Raw genomic sequence first — 23788 nt, 5'->3', positions numbered from 1 at the left:
CGAAGGTTATCCCTGACTGAATATTTTACAGATTTCTACAGAAAGTTTGGGGGATGAAAGAGAATTCTCTTTGTGTTTTGGCTAGATAAGACTTATGGCGCCAGTGACATAAGCAGAGCCCAAACAGCAGTGCCCTGAAATGAGCCACTTTGATAAACCATGGCTTTTACTTCACTGAAACCAAGACATGCTCTATTTAATACTGAATCAACAACATGCAGACTGCACACCTGCAACAGGACTGTTTGGCATTTAATGTCAGGGTGGAAAAGACTGGCTCTATTCCCCATGTCTGCTTTCATTTCATTTATTACTTTTATTTCTGTGTGTGTGTGTGTGTGTGTTTGAGTGTGTTTGTGTGTGTTCCTGTCTTCTACTTCTTTCTCTACATGTCAGGGCAAAATGTTCTTGGATAAAAAGCTTAAAAAATGAAGACATTTTATCTTTCTTGGCTTTTGAAGGCAATTTTAATATTACGTTTGACCTTAGGTTACCCTACCAGTTAGGTTTATGGTAACCTAACCTTAGGCTTAGAAAATGAATGCAGGTACTGTAGATTAAAAATTTTTGTTACTGTATCTCAGTGCAAAAGTCCTTGTTGGTATTTGTAATTTATGTACTTTGCACCCAAAGTCTTCGTATTAGCAGGAGGATATGGGTGTGTGTGTGTGACTGCAGATCTACAGACCCAGTGTTGGCCCATTATGTTGCCCAGTTAGTGAGTCCAGTCATGTGTATGATTGGAGGGTAATTTGGCTATAACATCTGTGGCAATGTGCAGTAAGAATGGCTGCTTGTCACTTTAGCAAACAGACCATCTCATAAAAACCAAACTTGCAACCAAACCCACTAAATGACTTCACACCCTGCCAATTACTGCAACCATATAAACAAGGAAGTGTAGAATGAATGTACACACATGGTTCGCACACCTAGACGTGAAGATGTGCATGCATAAAGTTCCACAAACGCACACAAATGTTCCCATGCACAGCCCTGTGTAAAATTTCAGAATGCCAATTCTGACGTCAATCTCGTCATGTAAAATAAATAGTTTTGTCCAGTTTTATTTGGGTCATGCCCCACAAAACCAATGGGGTGGGTTTGTGGGGGGGGTGGGGTGGGTTTGTGGGGGGCGATGGGGTGCATGGGGTGGGTTTGTGGGGTGGATGGGGCGGGTTTGTGGGGGGTGATGGGGTGGGTTTGTGGGATGGATGGGGTGGGTTTGTGGGCGGGTTTGTGGGGGGGTTTGTGGGGTGGATGGGGCGGGTTTGTGGGGTGGGTTTGTGGGGTGGATGGGGTGGGTTTGTGGGGGGGTTTGTGGGGTGGATGGGGCGGGTTTGTAGGGGGGTTTGTGGGGTGGATGGGGCGGGTTTGTGGGGGGGGGTCACTCTGGATGGCATGTCAACTTTTAAGAAATTAAATTATCCTGGTTATGAACTTGCTCCATAGTACAAGCCTCAGAAATTTTCTGATGTGTCATGGCAGCAAAAGAATAGGTGTAGTCAGTAATATTAATTATAGCTGCATCTGACTGATGTGAGCATGTTCCAGGGTCCCGGTAAGTTACGTGCTGACAAACATGGGCTCTGAAGTGGAACAGAACCATGAATATTATTGGCAATTCCTGTGTTTTTCCTGCTGTAAGTCACTGAAGTCTATTGTGGCACCAAAAACAGTTTCAGTGTGCATTCCTGCTGTATTGGACTTGTGTCTCATAACCGCATGCAAACCATAGAGGAGGGTAAAATTAAAGTGGATGGTCCACAGCTAATAGTCTCTGTTCCCACAAAGGCCAGCACTGTCAAGGTGGCTTGCTATTGGTCAGCAGAATAAATCTGTTTTTCAAAGTTAACCAAAGTTGTCAGTGTGAAAATTTGTGTGAATTTACTTTGCCCCACATGAGGAAATCCACTGATGATAGCAATTAGATTGGAATGAATTGGTTTTAGCATTTTGGACGCCTGTGCAGCTGACCCTGTAGGAATTTGAAGCTGGCTAAAACCTTTTATTGAACTATTATCAGTTTTAAAGGTATATTAAATCTGGCTGACAGTTTCTTGCACTCCAAATGGTAACATTACTGCTGGTGTTTCCTCAACCCTTCATTTGTTTCAGTATGTTATCTGCTCTCTTGATCTTTCACTGTAAATGTTCTTGAAGTGACACATACAGAAAATAGCACCTGTACCTAACAGCAGCTAGAGACAGCTATGGTAGACTAGAAATGTACAGAACACAGTGAGGCTTGACACTGACTTTCAAAGCCCTATAAAGTTAAGTGAACTGGATGAAACAAAGCAGCAGTCTGGTTTCAGACATCTGCGTCTGTTCATTTATCTCAGTCCCCTCAGTAAAGTGTACTAATGTAGAATGGCTTGTGGCTTTTGTTCTAATAATTGGTGTGTTTATTTTCCTCCGAGCGTGTTTCACACTTCATTAGGCAGCAACAGACCTCAACACATACCGGTGTCTGGGGGCTTGCCCAGTTTGAGTTTTCTTTCCACAGTAGAACAGATAGTGCATGTTTCTTTTCATGTAAATATTTACACATCCACAATTTTTGGGGAAAAGGAAAAACCTTTAATATATTTGATGTTAGTCTGGCAGTTTGTCAAGCACTTTGATTCAAAGCAAAGATGTTTGAATTTGTCATTCATGTTCATGATTTCTCTCTTGTAAAAAATACCTTTTTGACCAACTGCCACAGCAAAGCATGTTAAAAACCTATTCCTTGTCTCATATTATATTTTCTGTGGAAATCTTGGGTCTCCAGAGGATAAATCTTTGCATTTTTGGGACCCACAGCAGTAAACAGAGGCCAAAATATACACTATTTTGCCCCCGACTGTTAAAGCTCTTCAGTAAGTTCAAGTTGTTGTACAGATACAAATACAGAACCAAATACAGAACCATCAGACAATCCTCAACTCTGCAAAAATGTTTAATAGACAAACACAAATGAATGTTTACAACCACAGACGCATTGAAAAAAACCAATGTGCGCACAACTGCTTCTAACAAAGTTACAAACACACCCTGACAATTACCGCTTTTGGTTATGGTTGTTTTCCCATGTGTCACAAGCACTCACTTCACACAACTTTGCTTTTAACTTGTAAACTTGAGAATGAGGATGTCAGGAATAACACACTTTTATACATAAAGCCGAGGACCACAGGGCAGTGTAAATCCATCGACGGTGGTTTACATTTAGTTTTGTCAACGTAAACCACTTTTGATGGATGACAGTGAGGCTGGTTCAGAGACTGATTAGAGGCCAGTTTGGTTTAAGAGAGGGACTTCCCGCCCACAGTCCTGAGGTTCCCTGTCAAAAGGCAATTGTATGCAGTATTTTTTTTTTCAAATGCTTGCTGTGGTAAGCGTTAAAGCAAGTCTGCATTAAATGCTTGTGATTTTTTTTTCTTTTTTGTTCCTTTTGCAGTTATACTTGATTGAGAGTAAATTGCTCTTTAAAGTCACATAGGTCACCTTTTTTAAAATCTAAATAAGCTCAGCAATGTAACTAGTCAACACATGGCTGAATTACTGTGTTGACATCAGATATTTCTGTTCCACAGGCTTACTTGGCTTATCACAGCAAACCCATTATTTCTACATGGGAGAGAGTGTCATGTGATACTGTAACAAAACCACAATGTAGTTATGGTTTTTAAATATTCTATATGTTTGGGGTGTTTATTCTTCTTCTGACAGACTTATTGCAGCGGGACAGAATAATGTCACTGCGTTTTGATGCAGTACTCTCTGTGGGACTAGTTGGCTGAAACTTTGCTAATAACATTAAGGGGAGCTGCAATTGTGGTGTTAGTTTGTGAGGCTCTTCTTGTATTGCAATCTTATTTATCTTTTTGTATCTATCACTTATCTTGTTTAGCTTTTGTGGGTGTACGAACAGCTGTGTTATCTTATGTTAGGAGGATTCTTACAAGAATACGGCTTGGGTTTGTCTTGGATTATACTAGTAGTTTTCCTCATGATATCATGTATTTAATTTTGCATGATTTGTTACTTGTTTGGACGGAAGCCAAATCATAGTCAGATCTTTCCATTTAGCATTTGAGTTTGTTTGTAATTACATACATGCATAAACTCTGCTTGGACAATACATCCAAGTTTAGGCGTACACCATCTTATGTGAAAATTTCAGTGGCTTTTGTGTCTGCCTAAAGTGCTGGAAACCACATGGAAACACACTTGACCTTTTACAGTCATTAGAAGATGGAAATCACATGTAAACACAGCCAAAGCTCTATCAGAATAACTCTCATTTATAGATTTAATGTTATTAAATAAGTCTATTTGGATACATTTAATAGACATAATAGCCCAAACTGAACGGATTTAATTACTGTAATGATGCCACAACCATTGTTGAGTAGTTAATGTAATGTGGACTCCTTTCAACAAAATGTCTGAGAAGAACAACTAAGTATGTAATATGTATTGTATTTGATAGTGGCATGGTTTGAATGGTTACACACACACACGCACACATACATATATACACACACACAGTATGATGTTTAATATCTACTGGAAAGACTGTTGCTGAAAGCTGTTCCCAGGACAATAAACATCTTATAGAAGTTATAAAAGTGAGGAAGAAGGGACAGAATGCAGTTGTTGTTTCATGCTCCAAATACTGCATGTGTATTTCACCTCAGCAGTGGTTTCCCCTTCTTCTTTTCGCCTCCGCCGTTTCCTTTGCTCAGACCAAAAGTATGTTGTGTGTTTGTGTCTGGTGTGTTTCCAAGACATATGAAGCCACAATCCTGTGTCCCAGTGTCACTTTAAATGCATTCAAAGTTATGAGACAAAGCAGCTTTATAACCTCTGATTTAGGTTAATTACTGCACTTCACAGCAGTATTATTGCTCCGAAGCAATTTTCCCAGTCAGCCTGTAGGCCTCTGTTGGTCTACTTTATTTCTGTTCAACTACAAGCATGTTTCCTCCTGTTCTTTTTTTTTTTTGCTCTGGTTGGGATCATACCCACTGGAGTGGTCTGTTGAACTCATTGATCCTGATCGGAGAGGCACAAGGTTCTCTTTTTATGTCTGTGTGCTTGAAAGTGTCAGTCTCATGCTGACTGACTGCAGACTCAGGCTCTTTCCTATACTGTTATTATTTCCACTACATGTGTTTTATTATTTCACTTTGGCTTACTTCAGCTTAATTTTGGCTTGTGAGATGACAGTCATCAGATTTGCTTCAACTATTTGTTGTACATTTGGTTTTTCTCTACAATTTGCCAGTCTACAAACCTGATACTTAATGTCTTTAGTATTTTTTTTAAAGAGTGGGACAAAACATGGCAATGAAAACGCAGGATTCAATTCAAACCACTGTGGGGTTTTTTTGTGGTTGTTTGGTTGTCTTTTAAACAAAAATTAAGTCACTTCATACAGGAACCTTGGTGGTGGGGGCCCCATTATCCCTTAGGGCCCTGAGCCTGTGTCTGGTAGGCCCACTCATTAATCCATTTATGTCTGAACTATTTTTTCCTATAAAAACGCTGGCATGTAGAGTCATCTCCACACTAATGCGGGACAAGCTCAAAATGCAGTTTAAGTCATTGTGCCAAGCAAACTGTTTCTGGACCCATTAGATTCAAACACAGAGATCGGATAAAAGTTCAAAAGCTGATTGTTTATTGTTAAGTGGAAAATAAGTTATTTCAGACGAGGTGGGGCAGAAGGGGTAGCTGACAGAACCAGGGAGGAAACTTTCTACTGAGCCAGCTCAAAATGTGGAGAGGACCAGGCTGAGCAGAGCTTTCTTGTGGTAGAAGGCTGAAGTCAGGAAATGCACTGAGTGTGGTGGCTTGATCTGGGAAGAAGAGAGTGGTGAACCTGAGGCACAGGTAAAGTGCAGCAAGTGGAAGCAAGAGGAGTGGAGAGCATTTTGAATCGTGCATTTTGAACAGCTGTTTGCAGATGGAGCACATCTGTAATTAAACACTGATCTTTTTTGTTCACTGCAATAAATCAGGTTGCAAGACTAACGTTTGATCTAACATCAAACTGTCTCAGCCCAATTCACCAGCAGATCAAACAGATATATATATATATATATATATATATATATATATATATATATACATATATATACATATATATATATATATATATATATATATATATATATATACATATACATATACATATATATATATATACATATACATATACATATATATATATATATATATATATATATATATATATATGCATTATTATATCAGTAATGCAGTCTTCTAAATGTGTAGCTGTAGCTCCATATGACTGAGCTTCCATGCACACTTACTTTAGGACCATCTGGATCTTTGCCGTCCCGGCTCTCATCCATCACTGCTGTAGGGATATTGTGCATGTCCATTGTTGCTGATTTCGCCGCTTTTTCATCTTTGGGGATCTGGAGTTTTCTTTTATTTCCATTTTATGAGCTGGATTCTATGGAAAAAGAAAACATTTCCGATAAATTGTACAGTATACAAACCTTTAAACACAGCATATTTAATTCACCATAGTAGTTTGAAATTTTAGAGACCAGTGCTAAAATAACTAATAGTGATAACAAATTTTGGGCTGTTTTTTTTTTTTTGTTTGTTTGTTTGTTTTTGTTTGTTTTTTTTATTGTAAGCCAGTGAAGTTGGGTTCAGAGGATGTGTGTGTGTGCATGTGTGCAAAGGGACAGGCATGCATAAGTGATCCATTGGGAGTCGGCTATAGATGTAGAGGCTCCACTTTGACTGATGAAGATTAATCTACAGAGAGGGACTGGCTGGGATGGAGAGATGTTGAAGTGATATTTCACTTAAGTCGAACATTCCCATTTCTGTAGACCTATTTCTCAAAAGGAAAATATCAGCGTTGAACAGCTAAACTGGCTGCCCTGGAGTCTTGATGTCAGCAGCACTTAAAAAACAGGTCTGAAAACCACATGTACAGTATTTGAAAGAAAAAGCTGAAGCAGAAAACATTGTCTCATTCTGTCATGTTAGTGTGTTGATGGACACAGCAGTTTTCCAAGGTAAAGGATTTCTCTTAAGCTTTTTGTAAACTGCTTGATTTGACGCCACTTCAGCTGCTTTTTTTTTTTTTTTTTGATAGGACCTCACTAAGACTCACAGAAAAAAAAAAACAGTTTTTATGATACAACTTGAACCCCGGCAGGCTGACTTAAATTTTTTGAAAGATGGAGAGGTTGTCCAGGCAGATTTCAATATGTAGCACAGATGAGACTTTTGTTTCTCTGTCTAGACAAAGGCATGGTGACACAGTGTGCATCCGAAATGACATATGGTCCACACGCATTGTTGCTCTTACAGTAACTCTCCCAAGACTGAAACTAATTGTTTCCATCTTACACAGAGTTAAAGGGACAGAATAAAAGTAGAAAACAATAAAGCTGCAACATAGGATTTTGACATCTAATGTCTTTTTTTGTATTTCTAATAGTTTCAAACTTTCTAAAGCCAAAAATAGACCGAGAGCGTTGTTTGCTACTGTGAAGACCTGCAACAAGTGCTAGTTTGGTGTATGTAATGGTGAAAATGGAAGGAATAAATGACGGATGGAAAAAATGATTAATGACAATGGGGAGGTGGGAAAAGGAGGGGGTAGCCTGAAATCAATAAATAGGGGAGGGGAAGAAAAAGACAAGAAGGGGTATGATGGCACTTGGTAAAATATGGAGGCAAAGTGATGATGAAGGGAGTAAAAGAAGAACTTTAAGGCAAATGAAGAAATGACCAGAATCTGAGGGAGGCCTCATGGGTAAAGAAGGAGAGTTTGGTCATTAATCTCTTATGTTCAGTTCCATGCATCCTCTGGGGGAAAAGGGAAATAAAGAATTAATTCTGGGGGTGTCACAGCCTGTTGGTTGTCTGAACTGGGGCTGTTATGGACAGCATGTCTTCCAGTCTCAGTAATAAAACTTATTACTCATTAGATAGATAGTGTCATCACACCACAATCTCACAGGACACAAGCTCAAACACTGCATGACCCACTTTCAGCAGGACTATATATTATTTATCTTTCAGTATTCAGACCAGCATCATTTATCACTCACTGACCCCCTGATGTTCCACATAACCACAGAAACCTCGTCGTCCTTCATGCTGAAGGTCTGAATGTGCTTGGTCTTGCAGGCTTCTTTCACAAAAACCACTGAGGAATTCCCTGCTACAGCTTGAAATGAGACTTAATTAAAATGGTGTGGAAAATTTTTATATCCACCTCAAACACTCAACTTTTCTTTGAAAGACAACAGAGCTCTGAAAGGGATTTATTGATGCAACAACGGGGTAACACTCCTGAAAGATGAATCATCTGTTGTTTTGTCTTTTATTTTTCCATTTCAACAAAAGTTCATGACAAAGAACTTTAGCCAGAGTCTCTAAAACATTTAATTCGTAAAGGGAAAAATGTCATTTAAAATGTCATAGACATAAAAACACAAAGGTGGACAGGAATACTTATCTCCTGAAGAACATACTAATATTTTCTACTTAATGATCACAATGACTGTGTTTTCTTTTTTAGATATGATAATGGTGTAACACAACACTGCATACTCAGACACATGTGACACATTTGTAACGGACCATATGCAAAACTAAATGTCGCTAGTTTAAGATAATTTATCTCCCAGCATGAACTGGAAATGTCACAAAAGAAGTCAAAGCTGATGGGACATTCATTTGCTGGCTTATATTAATGATGAGTTTAGTCAGAAATCCAAGGAAGAAGGTTTTTTTTCTTAAATGCTTTTGTTATCTTGTTTCTTTCCATCTGGTAACGGTAAACCATACCAAACCTCTTGACTGTAAACCAGTTGAAAGTAGTCCAGGTCTTTGACTCAGGCCACAAAGTTAGAAGGGGAAATATGTGAAATCTGTCTCATTCTTTTAGGATGTAATCATTTTTTCCCCTTAGAAATCTTTAGAATTCTTTCACATGGATTCATAATTTCAGGTGTCAAGTAAATGCAGTGGAGGAGCCATATAATTGCAAAATGCAGTAGGTGAAAACTCACCTCTTAGTTGGATTGAGAATAAAACTTCTGAGAATGTCAGAATTGAGTGAAAGATTCAAGATTCAAGAGTCTTTATTGTCATTATGCGAGCATAACGAAATTTTTCAGAGAATCTCGGCTTAAAGGCACACATGTGAATAATAACATAAATACTTAAAAAAGCGGACTGGACTGTCTTCTCAGCTGCTCACAAACTTTTAATCATATGGTGTCGTCCGCAAACTTCACAACCATGTTTGTGGGGTGGATGGCAGAGCAGTCGTGTGTGAAGAGTGTGAAGAGGGCAGGGCTGAGCACACAACCTTGCGGCGTGCCAGTGTTGAGGATCAGTGGGGCAGATGTAGACTCTCCTATCCTCACCAACTACTCTCCTATCCTCACCACCTACTCTCCTATCCTCACCCCCTGATGTGCTAACATGCATGAAGTAAGGACTAGGGAGGGGACACTTTTATGATGTGTTGCCTATGACAGTGTGTATAGATGGGTTATCAAACATGCAGTGTGTCACAATAAAAGATTGTTAAAAGCTCCAACCATGTCACTGTTAGTAATGATGAACCTGTTTTTACTATTGATTAGTGGGAGCAGTATGGAAGACTTGATCTTTAAGAAGAAAAATAGATAAACTTACGGAAAGAGGTCTGGTTTGGTTTGCTTAAAAATCACTTGAGACAAGTTTTATTCAAGACAAAAGTATTTCAACTTGTCTGTTTTTGAGGTTTTGAGGTCGATACTTTAAAGCAATACAGATGATTGTTGTTAGTCCAAGAGCCAGACCGTGTGTATTCACCCTTCTGATCCTGACCATCATTTAAGTAATGATGATTCATCCATGGCGTCACCTCCTTTGCACTTGCGTTTACCAAGTAAATGATCCACTTGGCTTTTTTTTTTGAGTTATCAGTGCATTCAGGACTCGGCCTGTCATCAAGAACTGCAGCTGATGATATTTGTCCTGTAATTTCCTGGCATTAGCGAGATCCATTTCAATCAACAAACATTATCTGGCCCATAAGCAGATGTTTGTTGCAACGCAGAGGAGAACATGTGTTTTCCTGCTGTGTTGCCGTTGGAGTCATCCTTTAGGTATTAGAAACTGATGGAGCGAGAGACAAAGAGGTGCTGTTTATACCCACAGCGGAATAAACAACTGAGAGACAGACAAAGCACCAGGTTATGTAAAGGTGGAAGTAAATCATACACCAACACACATACATGCCAAATGTTAATTGAATATTGCTGGGAAATCTGGCGAATAACTCACATACTGCTTGTTGTTTACTGTCACACTCACTCACAGTTAACTTCCTGTTCTTTTCCTGTTTAGGACTAAAGCTGGATTTGGTCCTTTGCCAGATTGCCTTGATTATGTCAGTGATAATGACCAGGCTGAAAGATCCGGCCATTTGTGTGTGTGTGTGTGTGTGGGGGGGGGGGGTGGGTGTGGGTGGGGGTGTGTGGGGGTGGGGGTGGGTGTTGGTGTGGATGGGTGATTGTGGGTGGGTGTAGGTGTGGGTGGGTGATTGTGGGTGGGGGTGGGTGTGGGTGTGGGTGTGGGTGGGTGATTGTGGGTGGGGGTGGGTGTGTGTGTGTGTGTGTGTGTGTGTGTGTGTGTGTGTGAGACTGTCATAGTCTACTTTTGGGGACAATTTTGAGACCAAAGACCAGTTAACTGGGGACGGCTTGTCCAGTTGGTGACAAGCTTTGTCCAAAAAAAAAAAAAAAGCTGATTTTTCTGGTTAAGGTTAAGGTAAGTCTACAGGAAATTAATGCAAGTCTATGTACTTGTGTGTGTGTGTGTGTGTGTGTGTGTGTGTGTGTGTGTGTGTGTGTGTGTGTGTGCGTGCGTGCGTGCGTGCGTGCGTGCGTGCGTGCGTGCGTGCGTGCGTGCGTGTGTGATAGCAGTAACAGCTGTACTCTGTAACAGAGCAGGCACCTCTGGAACTGCCCACCTGGGACCAAACCTTTTCTAACACATTTGCCAAAATGGTTAATGTTGTAAAAATGCTGGATCTCTCCCTCACTCTCAAACTATTTAGTGACACTTTATTGGCATGAACTTTTGATCGAAAACATGTTGACAAAGCACAGAAATAAAGACTGACTGCACTGCATAAATGAACAAATACTACAAAGAAATACACAAAATGTATTTGTGTATCACAGTTTACAAAAGTAAATAAATAAGAAAATACAAATAATTTCTATGGGGAACTTATTCTATGACTTTGCCTCTTGTACAGTTTCTATCACACACATAGTGATTTAATCATCTTCCCTGTACTTTTCTCTGTCCAGCCATACACTGCTGCAATGTGGAGAGGTGAAGTGATTAGTCCTACTGTGTGTTTTACTAAAGATTAACCTTCACTTACTTTGTGTAAGCAGGGTTAATTGATTCTCCAGGTAAGACGAGTGAAATGGGCCTATGTGTGTTTGTGTCACAGGAAGTGCACTGTGTGAAACGCAGTGATGACTCCTTTTCCTGTTTTCCTATTTCCTTCCTAAAGTTGTGGTCACACCTTGAGCTGCAGGATGTCATGCTTCTTACTAACACCCATGTGGTCTGACTGAAGCATTATCAGAAGAAGGCAAAGTTTCCTACTCTGTGTTCGTATGTATGTGTGTGTATGTGTGGCTGTTGTATGTCACTATAGGCTGTTTGTTGACTTATGCAGCTCATTGTTTCTTGAGCTTATACATTTATCCTGTTTTACGAGATTACAATCTTTTTCATCCAGAACTAGAGAGTAAACAGTAACAGTAAAAGACTGGCATAAAACCTGGAGCCTTCACTTCCCACAATGCAACTTGTGGGAAGTGAACTCACTAAGAGTTCAGCCAGAGATTGGAGTGTGTCTTGCTAATAGTGTATACTATAGAGATGAGAAGCAGGCTAGAGCGGCCTGGTAAGATCACTTTTTTCCTAACTCCACACCACCAAATCTTTTCTCATTTTCAACCCTGTCGTCCTTAGCCCTAAAATCGGCGCCTCAAGTGATATCACTTGAGGTGACATCAGTTCTGTTCCCTGCACCAACCATGACCACGACTAGTTTTAGGTATAATGTATGAACTCTCCACTTAATCCCAGGTTTCCAACATAAAGAGGTGATTAAATGAGGTGTGATTCAGGGACACAGCAGCCCCTTCTCTGGAATAGATGATTAAATTACCTGATTTTGCTCAGGGGACATTTCACTTTGGCAGAACCTTTTCATTATTACTGTGGTGCACATTCCTCTTAACAGAGCTCAATAGCAGCCTGATATTCAAACTGCCAGCTTTCTACTTGCACAATATATGTGCTGACACCTGACATAACAGAGACAGCGAGGCGCTAGTATGAGATGATGCCAATTCATTACACTCTGTCTTTGTAGTACAACTCTAATGTCACTTGGCCACTAGTACTCAAGGTAGTAATTACAGATAATTTAAGGTATTTTTATATCTGAGTAGGTTAAATTATCCCATACTATTGGCTGTCACTTTCTCTAAATCTTTTTTTTTCTAGTCTTATGCCTAAGTTAGCTCTTTCTTTCTGTGTTGTGTTTTATTTTTTTGTATTTAGTTTCGTCCCTTTTTTATACTTTGTTATATGTCTATTCCTTTTCTTTTTCAAGGCGTTTGTTTTCTGTTGAAACAGGAGAATAGTAGGGCTTCCATCACTGCAAATCTAGAAGTGGTCAGAGGTGCAAGTGTGTGTGTGTGTGTTTAAATGTGTGACTATGGTTCGTTAGTGGAAGCCCTGTCTCCTTTGTGTCAACAGGCTTTCTAACTTGCTAAGGTTAATCACCGAGGTAATTACTGTTAATTAGGCTCATCAATCATTAGACCTGTCAGCTTGTTTCACTGCCTGGTAGCATGTGTGTGCACACATGTATGTTTGCTGTGTATAAATAGTTGAAAGACAGGCATGATGGGGTTTATCGTGTGTCAAAAATGTGGTTGAAAATTATTTTGTTTTCAAAAGAGCAATCAACAAAGACCAAACTGAGATGTTTTCAGTGGCTCAGCTCTCTATGATGTTCCACCATCTCGCTAAAAATTGCATGCCAAGCAAACAACTTTCAGAAAATATTTAATTGTTGACTGTATGGAATTACTTGAATGAAAAACTTCGCTTTTTGTTTTTTAAATGGTAGCTTTTAATGTGACTTGACTTTGTTTCCCTGACATGTAACACATGAAGTCAACTGGGGGAATATAATCTGTCTATTTATTCAGAAAAGATCTACATACACTAGAGTTCAATGAGTAAAAATATTTCTTAATACCAGTGGCATGGTAGTTGCTATGTTTTCTAATGGTTCATTTAAACTGCTTACATTTACCATACAATGTGTTTATTGTACAAGACAGCGATTCAGTCACAGGGATACACATTCTCCTGCTTCTCATTTAAAGCCCAACATAAACAATCCAACATGCAGTGAAAGAATAGTGTTTATTCATGCAGCAGATGCAGCTTAAGCCTTTCTGCAGCACAGAGTCCAAACATGCTCTCATATTATTGAATGAGCGGCTGATGTATGGTCACAATGTTTAAGAGAGATTGAAAATAAAGTCAGTATCTTTGTTTCATGTCATCACTTCCTTTTTCTCCAGTCTTGTTGCATGTTGTCTACTGACGTGGTCGTGCCACAGAGAAAATCTGATCTTGAGGTAAATCTTTAAATGCATGAACGCAGTCCTCACAGATCCCCCTCTTCTGAAAAATGATGCCAAAGGACTGAATGTTCACATCTCTGTGAACACACAACTCCCTTTGATAAAATGGCATCTTGGTCGTATGTAATGCCACATAAACGAAGCACACCTCAGTCAGTGTTCAGAATTTTACATCTCTCAGCTGGGCCTTATAATTCCATTGGTGGAATTACTTCTTGGTAAAAATGGCATCTTTGTAATCTAAATTCTGTTATGAGCTCACCATGAAGCAGTGAATGTGATTGGCTCCATATATGTCCATGTTTAACTTTGCACTGAAAGGCATGGGAATGACTTGAAAAAGTCCTCTGTATTCTCATTTACTGGTGCGACAAATTGAATATAAACATGCTAGTGTATATAAGGGGCATTAGTGTGTGCGCGCGCGCTTGGGTCTCAGTGATATCATGTTTCATGCAGAGGCCACTGTGTGCCAGTTACATTCACCCTGTAATGATACACTCAACTATATATGGAATAATGTTTGCTTTACTAGAGAAAGGCACAGAAGCACCTGCATGGCACACACACACACACACACACACACACACACACACACACACACACACACACACACACACACACACACACACACACACACACATACCAAGATAAGGACACACAAAGAGAGAGGGACCCTAGCTGATTTAGTGCCCTGTATAGTCTTGTGTAATACAGAATCACAGCCAGAATCGCTAAATTGTTCACATTACAAGATATTTTTGTCTGTAATGTTGATGGTGTCGCAAAAAGGAACACATGATAGTGACTGTAATCAAAAATGTACAAAAAGTCACAGTGTGTGTCCACTGCCTCCGTCTTTCTTTTTCCCAGGTTTCCTATTGTCTTCTCTTTGGACATGCTCATCCCCCAGGTTAAAGACTCTCCAACTACAGTCAAAGCACATCTTGTTTTTAGCAATAAAAAAATCTAACCTGTTTCAAAATGGTTTTACAGTCCAGGACAGCTTACCATGGGGTCAACATGTGTCTTGACACCTCTCAAAAGTAGATGACTCAACTGGATGGACACAAAGGAACAGCGTTGTTTTTGTCTCCCATCTCAAACATTTGTATGAAACAGGCAAAATGTATGTAGTCACAGACAAGCCTAAACTAAAATCAACTCTAAAACCAAGTCTTAACCATCAAACAGCCCTTTTAAAGAAGCGAGTCCTCAAATGTCTTTATTTTTCAAAACTGTTATCACTCTCAAGGTCTAAAACTAAGTCCTCAGAAAGTAAATGCAAGAACATACACACACTCACATACACACACAGAGAATGGCAAGTGGTACCCAGTAAAACCAGCATACGGAAATGAACCCTCAATTGGTACCCCACGGACCACTGCAGACCCATTTTAACACACATGTAAAATATTGAAGGCCATTGAAAACACAGGGGAACTAATGGGTTGCCAGTTTGAGTAATATGGACCCAATTTCATTTCCTATGTGTTTATGGCTGGTGACCACATACTGCATTCGTGTGTGTGTGTGTGTGTGTGTGTGAGAGTGAGTGAGTGAGTGAGAGAGTGTGTATTTGTGAGTGTAAGTCTAAGCGTCATTGAATACTTAAACATATGTGAATGTTATTCATGTCTAAAGGAACACAAGTGGTCTCACTTGTGTGTGTGTGTGTGTGTATTTTGTGTATTTTGTGTCTTGTGCTCCTGTGTGGCTCTGTGTTCCCAGCGCTGACAGGCAGGTCATGATGATATTAGTATGAAGAATGTGGGTCTTTATGTCAAAGATGGAGACACTGATATACAGATGGAACAAGGCGAGTGGTCGGGGAGAGTAAAAAAAAAAAACAAAACAGGGGGGTGGGGTCCTGAGACCCCATCAATACAGGCATCAACCTAAAGAAAATAGCTGTACCGTATGTCATTTTACTAAGAGGAATTTGCATTGCATTGTCTTGCATTCACAATATAGTGCTTGTTTTTGTTCTCCAACAATCAAACCTTGTGCAGTTTTGTGTGGTTTAGGAGGAAATGAGAGAAACAATTTTTCATTTATCATACCTCTTTTATGCAAACTATGTCATCTGTCAAATGATCCATTGGAAATCGTTGGCCAAACCAAATGTGTGTGTGTTTACTCTTGACACGATTGTGTGAATATCTTCCTCAGAAGTAATGACTGGTCTTAGGAGATGAATCATTTTTTAAATGGGAACAAATTATCTGTGGAAAGGTTTCTGTCTTCTTCATTCTCTCTTCATCTGCTTCCGAGCATTAGTAGATTTTTGTATCAAATCATTAATTTTATGTCTGTGTTTTAGATAATACTTCATTATTGTTCAGGTAAAACAAACAACAAAACACCAGTTCATTAAGTTCCACAGAGTTACGATCTGTTGGAATAGGGTCATCTACATGGTTGTGATGTTTTTTATTGTTTGTTTGTTTTGTTTTGTTCTAGGTTGTACATCACCTAGTTCAGTGAGAGTGAAAACAGGTGTTCATCATTAGGTTTCACTAAGCAGTGAGTGGACGCTGTCAAAATAAAGAAGGGTAAACCTAGTCTGTATTAGATGGCCATAACTTAAAGTACTGCGCTTGGGTATATACATATAAGCCCACAGGTACACTTTGATGTCATCAACAACAAGGAAATTCTTATTTTGTTTTCTTTGTTATTGTATATTCTCTGCATAGTTTCAGAGCTGGTAAAAGGCTGGTCTCTGGCCTCTGCTGTCACAGGAGAGTAACTGGCAGCTTGATTTTTTGGGGGGCATTCTTCAGCTTTCGGTTGACTGACTTCCTTGAGTGTGTCTTTTGCTTCTGTTTCATCAACATTTTTATCAATAAGCTCCACCTGATCCAACATTTCATTTTAAAGTTTTCCAGTACCAAACAACATCAACTGCCTTTTACAGAGACTGTTTGCAGTACAATAACAAAACTGTTAAACCTAACAAATGTCATTGAAAAGAAGCACTTCTTTAAGATTTCTCATGGGTCATAGACCTTAAATCATTGCATGACTGCCCCCATGTGGTCAAAACACAGACAACATAATTATTGAAACACTGGTATTTGTTTCCATGGTCATTCTTTCATTCACTCATCATACTGACAAAAATTTAAAAAAGGAAAGCACATGACCAACATTGTCATGAGCATCTTTATCCTTTAAAAATGCCTGACTGTCATGAATAAGTGGTTCAATATTATTAAACTTTAAGTTATAATATGCTGTTAGGATTTTTTCGTAACTCCCCCTCCCCCTTATGTTAGATAATGCATCAGGAATTTCACTTTTAAGTAACTGCATATTTTTATTGTGTTAATCAAAAACAATCTGACATGACATTTCACAAAGACCTCTGGGAGTATTACAGTGCACCATGTTAACTTTGGCCTTCGACCTTTGAACTTTCACTAACAGACCGCTCTACATATGCACACCACTGGTTTTTTGCCATTATATACAGAGCTCTGCTTTCCCCCAAAAACTCTCTCTCACACACGCATAAACCACAAGCACACATTTCTCTCTCACGCACACACACACAAGCCTCTCCTGGTGAGCTGTCATACAGGGGTGCGTCACATGGCATGGGATACAACAAGGGTGTTGATTGGAGGGCTGTGTGAACAACAAAGACACCAATTGGACACTGTTTTCAGGAAGAGATTCCCCATTGGCCGTAATGTACAAAAAATGTTGAGGATGAGTCCTTTTTCAGCAGAACATGAACGATACAGATGTAAATCTACATGTATAAGAAAAATAAAAATCCACCACAACATATCAGCTTATCTTTGCACATAAATACATAGGAATAATAATAATATTCAACATTGTGCTTTCTTTCTCTCGCTCTTTCTCACCACCACACCATTGTCAAACGCTTCAGCCACTAACATTGGTCATGCAATTTCAAAAGAGCACAAAACAACAGCTGGCTTAAAAGGGAGACTCGGACAAGTCTGACATCACTACCAATGAAAATAATGTTTTATTAAAGGAAAAAGAAGTACACGACTAATAACTTTACTCTTCATTTAGTGAATTAGTAGCCTAAACTCCATAATTCTGCGGTTTAAATGCAGGTACTGGTGCATGCATGGACCAACAACATCTTCCCACAGCTAAACTCAGTTTTGATTTTTTTATTTTTATTTTTATTTTTTTTATTTTATGCCTCCTTTTTGCATTGAATCATCTGTTCCTGAATGTGGTGTCAAAATGCAGAGTGTCCCTTTTACAGGCGTCAGACAGTTGAGTTCAGTTCGGTTTAAAGAGTTAATTACATCTCTATAAAGAAGGTATATAAATAACAACGACAATGATTCCATACATCTAAAATCCACTCACAGACCTAGTTTGTGCTGCCTCCTATTATCAGGACCTGGTTTCCAAAAAAACCTTAGCTTTGATCCAAGGGCCATTTTGGCACTTGGAGTTCTTTGTGTGAATTAATGGACACACCAAAGCCAAATAAGCAAGAATACTGTTACAAAAATACATTTTTGTCTGAGTATACTGGAAATCTTTTAGAGCCATTATGATTTTTGAGACATTTATGGCAGCAGCACAAATTAGACCCTATATCCATTCTAAAAATCATATTGAGATTTCATGAATGCAAAACATAAATGCACATTTCATCTTACAAGGGCAGTTGCTTTCTTTCATGTTAATAGACTATGATATAATAAAGTATGGTACCACAGGGAGGCTCTTCATCTGAGCCTGTACACACAATGGACACTTGGGGACAGGCTACACACACCATGTTAGCACAGACAACCAACAAACAAGGTTTCTTTACAGATAATACACAGAGAGAGACTGGACTAAAGACAGAGAGAAGGAAGACCTTATTATACTAATTGTACATCAGGAAGAGATGACATCGTTAAGCAGCAAAAGTCAATGATATTAATGACTGTAACACTACATTGAGAAGTGACCACAACAGTGTATGAAGTCAGATGGAAGGTTTTTTTTGTGTTTTGTTTTTTGCCAACAGAAATGCATTGTGGGTAGCTCAGAAGAACAGCTTTCTGTACGTTTTTCTGTGCTGAATGAGGAGTCATTTCATAATATTTGCATATATGTATTTATCATAAACAACATATGCAAGAACAGTGTAAAAGAGCAAGGAGTAGACGTACCACTTAGAATACAAAGGGAAAAAAAAAAATCATAGTTTCACTCATAAATATCATGCTAATATATATACTGTACTGTAGCCCAGGAACCTGGGTTGTCATACTTGGAGTCCACTAAGATCTTTCCTCTACCCACCTAAACCACCATGTTCATTTCTCCTTAATGTTAATGCATAAAATGTTGAACACAGTCAAATAAAACCAATAAATAGTGAATTTTATAGTGAGGTTTTGGATAGTGTAAAATCTCTTACTCAATATGCACTTTCAAGGTTAATTATAATATAAATGTATGTTGAAGATGCCACATAAAACTTAATTGAAACTTGCTCAGATGTAATCCAGGTCTTATATGGACTTTTATTTGCCTTTAGAGATTGACTCCTTTGTGCTCCAGCTTTGTCTTTGTACTGTAAACATCTCGTCTTTCTCTCACATTGTGGAATGCCAGTAGTTTTTCCACCCTTCATTCTCTAGTGGTTTGGACCAGTAAAGCAATATAATCATATCTGGCCAGATATGACTGCTCTCTAACCGTAACTGCATTGTATTGTGTGATTTATTTTGCTGCAACATGCCTCAGTGTGCCGAAGGAAACCACTAAGAAACCTACTATCTAATATAACCAGTTCTGCATCACACTGATCTGTTCCACAGGCTGCCCCATGTCGCTGGCATCTCTAGCTCATCTGTGACTGCATTATGTAATATGCACACAAAACCATGTGGAAAGTGAGGTTAATGGAAATATGTGCACCAAGAGCACCACAGGAAGTCGATCAATTCATTCATCTGTTTATGTAGAAATAGTGTTTTGAAAAGTGTTTGTCTGCATGCTTGTGAAATTGCACACAAATAGTTAAGTGTGTTTCCAGTTAGAGACCATTACGTTGTAGTATGTTCCAGTTGTCACGTTTCTCCGTTCTTTCTGGAGAAACACTGAAATCCATCATTTTTCTACACTGCTATTAAATCTTCAGGTAAGAAAAGCCATGAGGAGACTTTGTTTTTGTTCCGAGTGGTGTAACCCAGAGTGTAGGTGTTTGTACTGTGACCCGCTATCCACATATAACAAGTGCTGCTGGCATGTAGAGACAAACTTTTTAAGATATGCTCATCCTGTGCTGTGAACCCACCTTCCATATATACATTACATACTGTGGCAAAGGGAATGACATGTGAGTAAGTTTATTGCCCACAGATAAAGATGGGTTTACTCCCACGTACCTGTTTCAACACTCGACTATGCTAGTGAATAGTGTAAAGGGATCGTGCAGAATCAATTTGGGAAGTAAGGCAGCACATGCAGGGGCTGGCCAGTGGGACAAGGACTCAGGGATTGGGGTACCATGTAGTGGGGGCTTCCATAGATAAATATACAGAATACAGGAGGTGCTGTGTGTGTGTGCGTGTGTGTGTGTGTTTATGTGCACTTGTATATCTGTATGTGTGAACACCTCCAGGAGTTCTTGGTCTCTCAGTCTCTTTCTGTCATTCTCCTCCTTTCTCCCTGTATCAGTCATTCATTTCTCGCTCCATTTCTTGCTCTACGTTGTTACTCCCCAGCGCTGCGTGGTGCCCGTGGGTTTGGTTTCCCATCATGGGTCCGGCGGTTTCTCCCCTTCCTTATCTCCTGAAGATGCTTCCACTTCTTGTTAGCTGGGCGGGCGGCAGGGTCTAGAGGCAGGACGTCCTTCCCCGGAGCAGGAAAGATCTTATCCACCGGGTCACTGCCGGCGTTCTTGCGTGCCCAAACTTGCTCACAAATCTGGTCAACGGTGTTCAGATTAGGGTGGTCCACCAGCTGCATGAAGTCCCGGTACCAAAGCTTTTGATTGGTCATTGGGGGCCCACCTGCACTGCGGGGGTCTAATCGGAGAGGGGCATCAGAGGGTAGATTGGAGGCTGAAGAGGATGTTGAGGGTACAACTTCCAAAGTGATGCCTAGTAAAGTTTGGGTGAAGCCGTGCTCCATGGCGTGGCACTGGTAGATGCCGATATCTCTCTTCAGGACACGGCGAATCAAAAGGCCTCTGTCCGTCTGGAGGATGCGGTCATCTAGACGCACCTAGAAAACATGAAAGAGCTGATAAATCAGTCTGGATAAAATTTATAACTTTACGACTATTAATATTAATGGAACAAAGACCCTTAATGTCTGTTTTTTTTTCAGCATCACAATAAAACTTTACATTAACTGCACGTGATGTGAGAGTGGCTTTCCAAAGTGCGATGCACACTATTGTAAAATCTAAATTTCCTTGTCAGATTTCTTTGTTGTTACCTCTCTTCACTCTCACATCCGTCTCACCTCTTCTCGTGGGTTCTGTGGGTGTTTCTGGAAGGTCCAGGTGACTCTGGCCTGAAGGGATTTGGGAATACACTCCAAGAAAGTGCTGCTTCCCTCAACTCCATACAGCTTCCTCTCTGCCACACGGTGCTTATGGTGGTCTGTAGGGGGCAGCAGAGACAAAGACATTATGGGTCTGCTGCTTGGAATATGGGCTCACAGGACCAAGCCAGAATGGAAAGGACAAAAAAAAAAAAAACACAGCAAAGGACAGAACAAGATAGGACATGACAGAACAATGCAGAAAGGTCAGAAGAGAAAAGTTTAAAAGACCGGACAAGGCAAGAACAGACACGAAAGACCAAGGAGAATACAAACAGAGTTGTGTAGGACAGAAACAAATTAAAAGCTGCTAAGAACTCCAAACTTTCTTTGAAACATGTCCATAATCTATAAAGACTAAATTATTAAAATTGTTTCTAGGTCTTGTAAGCAAATGTATTTATGTATTGGCATCACAAGAAAACTATGTGACCCATTATTTGGTAGCACAATAGAGTCTTAGTCAACACTGAGTAATGATAGGGTACTGATAGGAATACTCATACATAATCATAGCATCATGTACATCATGTGAGAATGTGTCAAAATTTAATAGGTTTGATTTGAAAATTTGTTCACATTTAATGTGTGATATCAAACAAGAATTTTTATTGTGATAGCAGCTGTCTGTCATTACAAATCATCATTAATTATACTGACAACACACAACAAAGACACAGTGTTTGTGCCCAAAATCTCAATTTTATTCATTAGCGGGAGTAAGTATGCTCAAATTTCTACAAGGTTTAAGACTGAAAAATTCGACCTACTGTACCTCAAGACCAAAACTGGGTCAAATTAAGATCGCTTTTTCGAACCACCATCTTAACACAGATTACTGGGGAAACAATGGTGGGTAAACTGCCAACCAGACTCCTGATCAGCTCTTTGGGGCTCTCATCAGAGACAATTACTCTGACCTTCATTAGTTTTACACAACTCGGCCTTGTATGCCACATGATGTAACTGTATTACCCAGGAGCTCCTTCAGTTTGAGCGATTAGCCTGATTCAATTCAGTGGCAGAAAGACAGATAGTGACAGAATGCCGCTATTGTGGTCTCGGAGGACAGAGGTCACCAGAGGTGAAGGGAGGAAGGATTTGGGATTTTTTGGCACAGGGACAGTGAGATGTCAGATGCCAAGAGTCTCTGTGATTCAGAGCAGGAGCAGAGTGAGGCTTTGTTCTTATTTAGGGAACATACCTCCGCAGCAGTTCAACAATGATCAGACAGCAAACTAGAACAAGGTAACGATCAAAGCTTCCAGAGCTTTGATCGTCTAATTCAAAGAATAGCCAATAGACTGGCAATAGATTTCCTGATGCATCTACAAAATGCGAAAATGTATTCATGGAAAAAATACAGTTTATCATTTGTTTATTCCACACAACACTGTTGCTGCTGGAGGAAGTGTAAAACATATCACTTCCAGTGTAAGGCCTGGCAAGAACACACACTATATAAAAATGGCAAAGATAATTTAAAAGATTTGGAGAAAGAGATTTGGCATCTTAAAAGCTTGTAAATGTCAGAGAATATATAGATAATGATAATGGATTTATGATGCATAATTAAGCTATAACTGGATAAGATGGCAGTTCTCATCATATCAGTGCATTGTTTAAATGTGCACTGAATCTTACCTCCAGAGCAGAGAGTGTTGGGGTCTCCATTCCTCACATCCTGCCGACGGAAACGTCTGTAAAATGATGTTAAAAAGGAGTTTCAGTCTACTTTAGGAATTTGTTAATTGGTACAAATCTTGTCATTGTTTTTTGTTTTTGTTTTTTTGTTGTTGTTCTCAAAGCAATGAATGGTCATCTTGTGCATGTCATTAGTGTTCATATCACAGACCTCTTGGTGTTTGGCAGGTAGCGAGTACAGGATGTTCCGTCCCAGGCGCAATACGGGTCTCTGGCCAGGCAGCACTCAGCGCAGGCCTTCCCATACACACTGCAGCGATGAAGGGGAACCTGGGCAATGCCTGTGTCAGAGCCGACATATAGCTGTTGCTGTGAAGAGACAGAGGTTGGAGGGACAAGTTTTAAAAGAGTTTCAGGACTATGCCCATATCAAATTCAGTTGAAATCCAACCAGTCTTCCTGTACATGTGATATTTTTTGCAAGTATATACTACAAAATGTATTAGTGCACAAAGTATACAAAAAGTATAACAGACTTACCCGTTTTGAGGAAATCTGCATGTTGATGATAGATGATGCATCCTGAAGAGCAGAGGAGATACAGTAAATAAATTACCGATCACACAAGAATTGACATGTTTTCCCACAGATGTACAGTGCAGTACAACAGTGCTTATATCTACAAAAAAAAGCTGTATTATAGTTGTCTTACTTTGAAGACCTCCAGGTCTTCCAGCAGAAGTTCCTCCATATTATTCCAGCTCTCCTTGGGGACATTGATCACCTTTAGCACTGTCCCTTTGTCTGAAATAATAGATGCAAAGTTTTTTAATATGTTGTTT

At 39.6% G+C, this 23788-nt stretch overlaps 1 protein-coding gene across 2 annotated transcripts in view; it reads right to left on the bottom strand.

The window, feature by feature from the left end:
* Positions 1–17056: 17056 nt before the first annotated feature.
* sema3b (sema domain, immunoglobulin domain (Ig), short basic domain, secreted, (semaphorin) 3B) overlaps positions 17057–23788 on the bottom strand; it is a 73202-nt gene continuing 66470 nt past the window's right edge. For both annotated transcript variants that reach the window (XM_041051707.1, XM_041051716.1), the window contains exons 13-18: positions 23659–23750; positions 23487–23528; positions 23158–23315; positions 22947–23002; positions 21222–21361; positions 17057–20978 (exon numbers count right to left, since the gene is read on the bottom strand). In XM_041051707.1, the coding sequence (XP_040907641.1) occupies positions 20466–20978; positions 21222–21361; positions 22947–23002; positions 23158–23315; positions 23487–23528; positions 23659–23750 (1001 nt within the window). In that variant the 3' untranslated portion in view covers positions 17057–20465. The remainder of the gene's footprint in view (positions 20979–21221; positions 21362–22946; positions 23003–23157; positions 23316–23486; positions 23529–23658; positions 23751–23788) is intronic.

Source organism: Toxotes jaculatrix, chromosome 2 (genome assembly GCF_017976425.1).
Source record: "Toxotes jaculatrix isolate fToxJac2 chromosome 2, fToxJac2.pri, whole genome shotgun sequence".
NCBI classification, from domain to species: Eukaryota; Metazoa; Chordata; class Actinopteri; family Toxotidae; genus Toxotes; species Toxotes jaculatrix.
The sequence above is the reverse complement of the archived record's forward strand: the minus strand, read 5'-3'. Positions and strand labels throughout refer to the sequence as shown.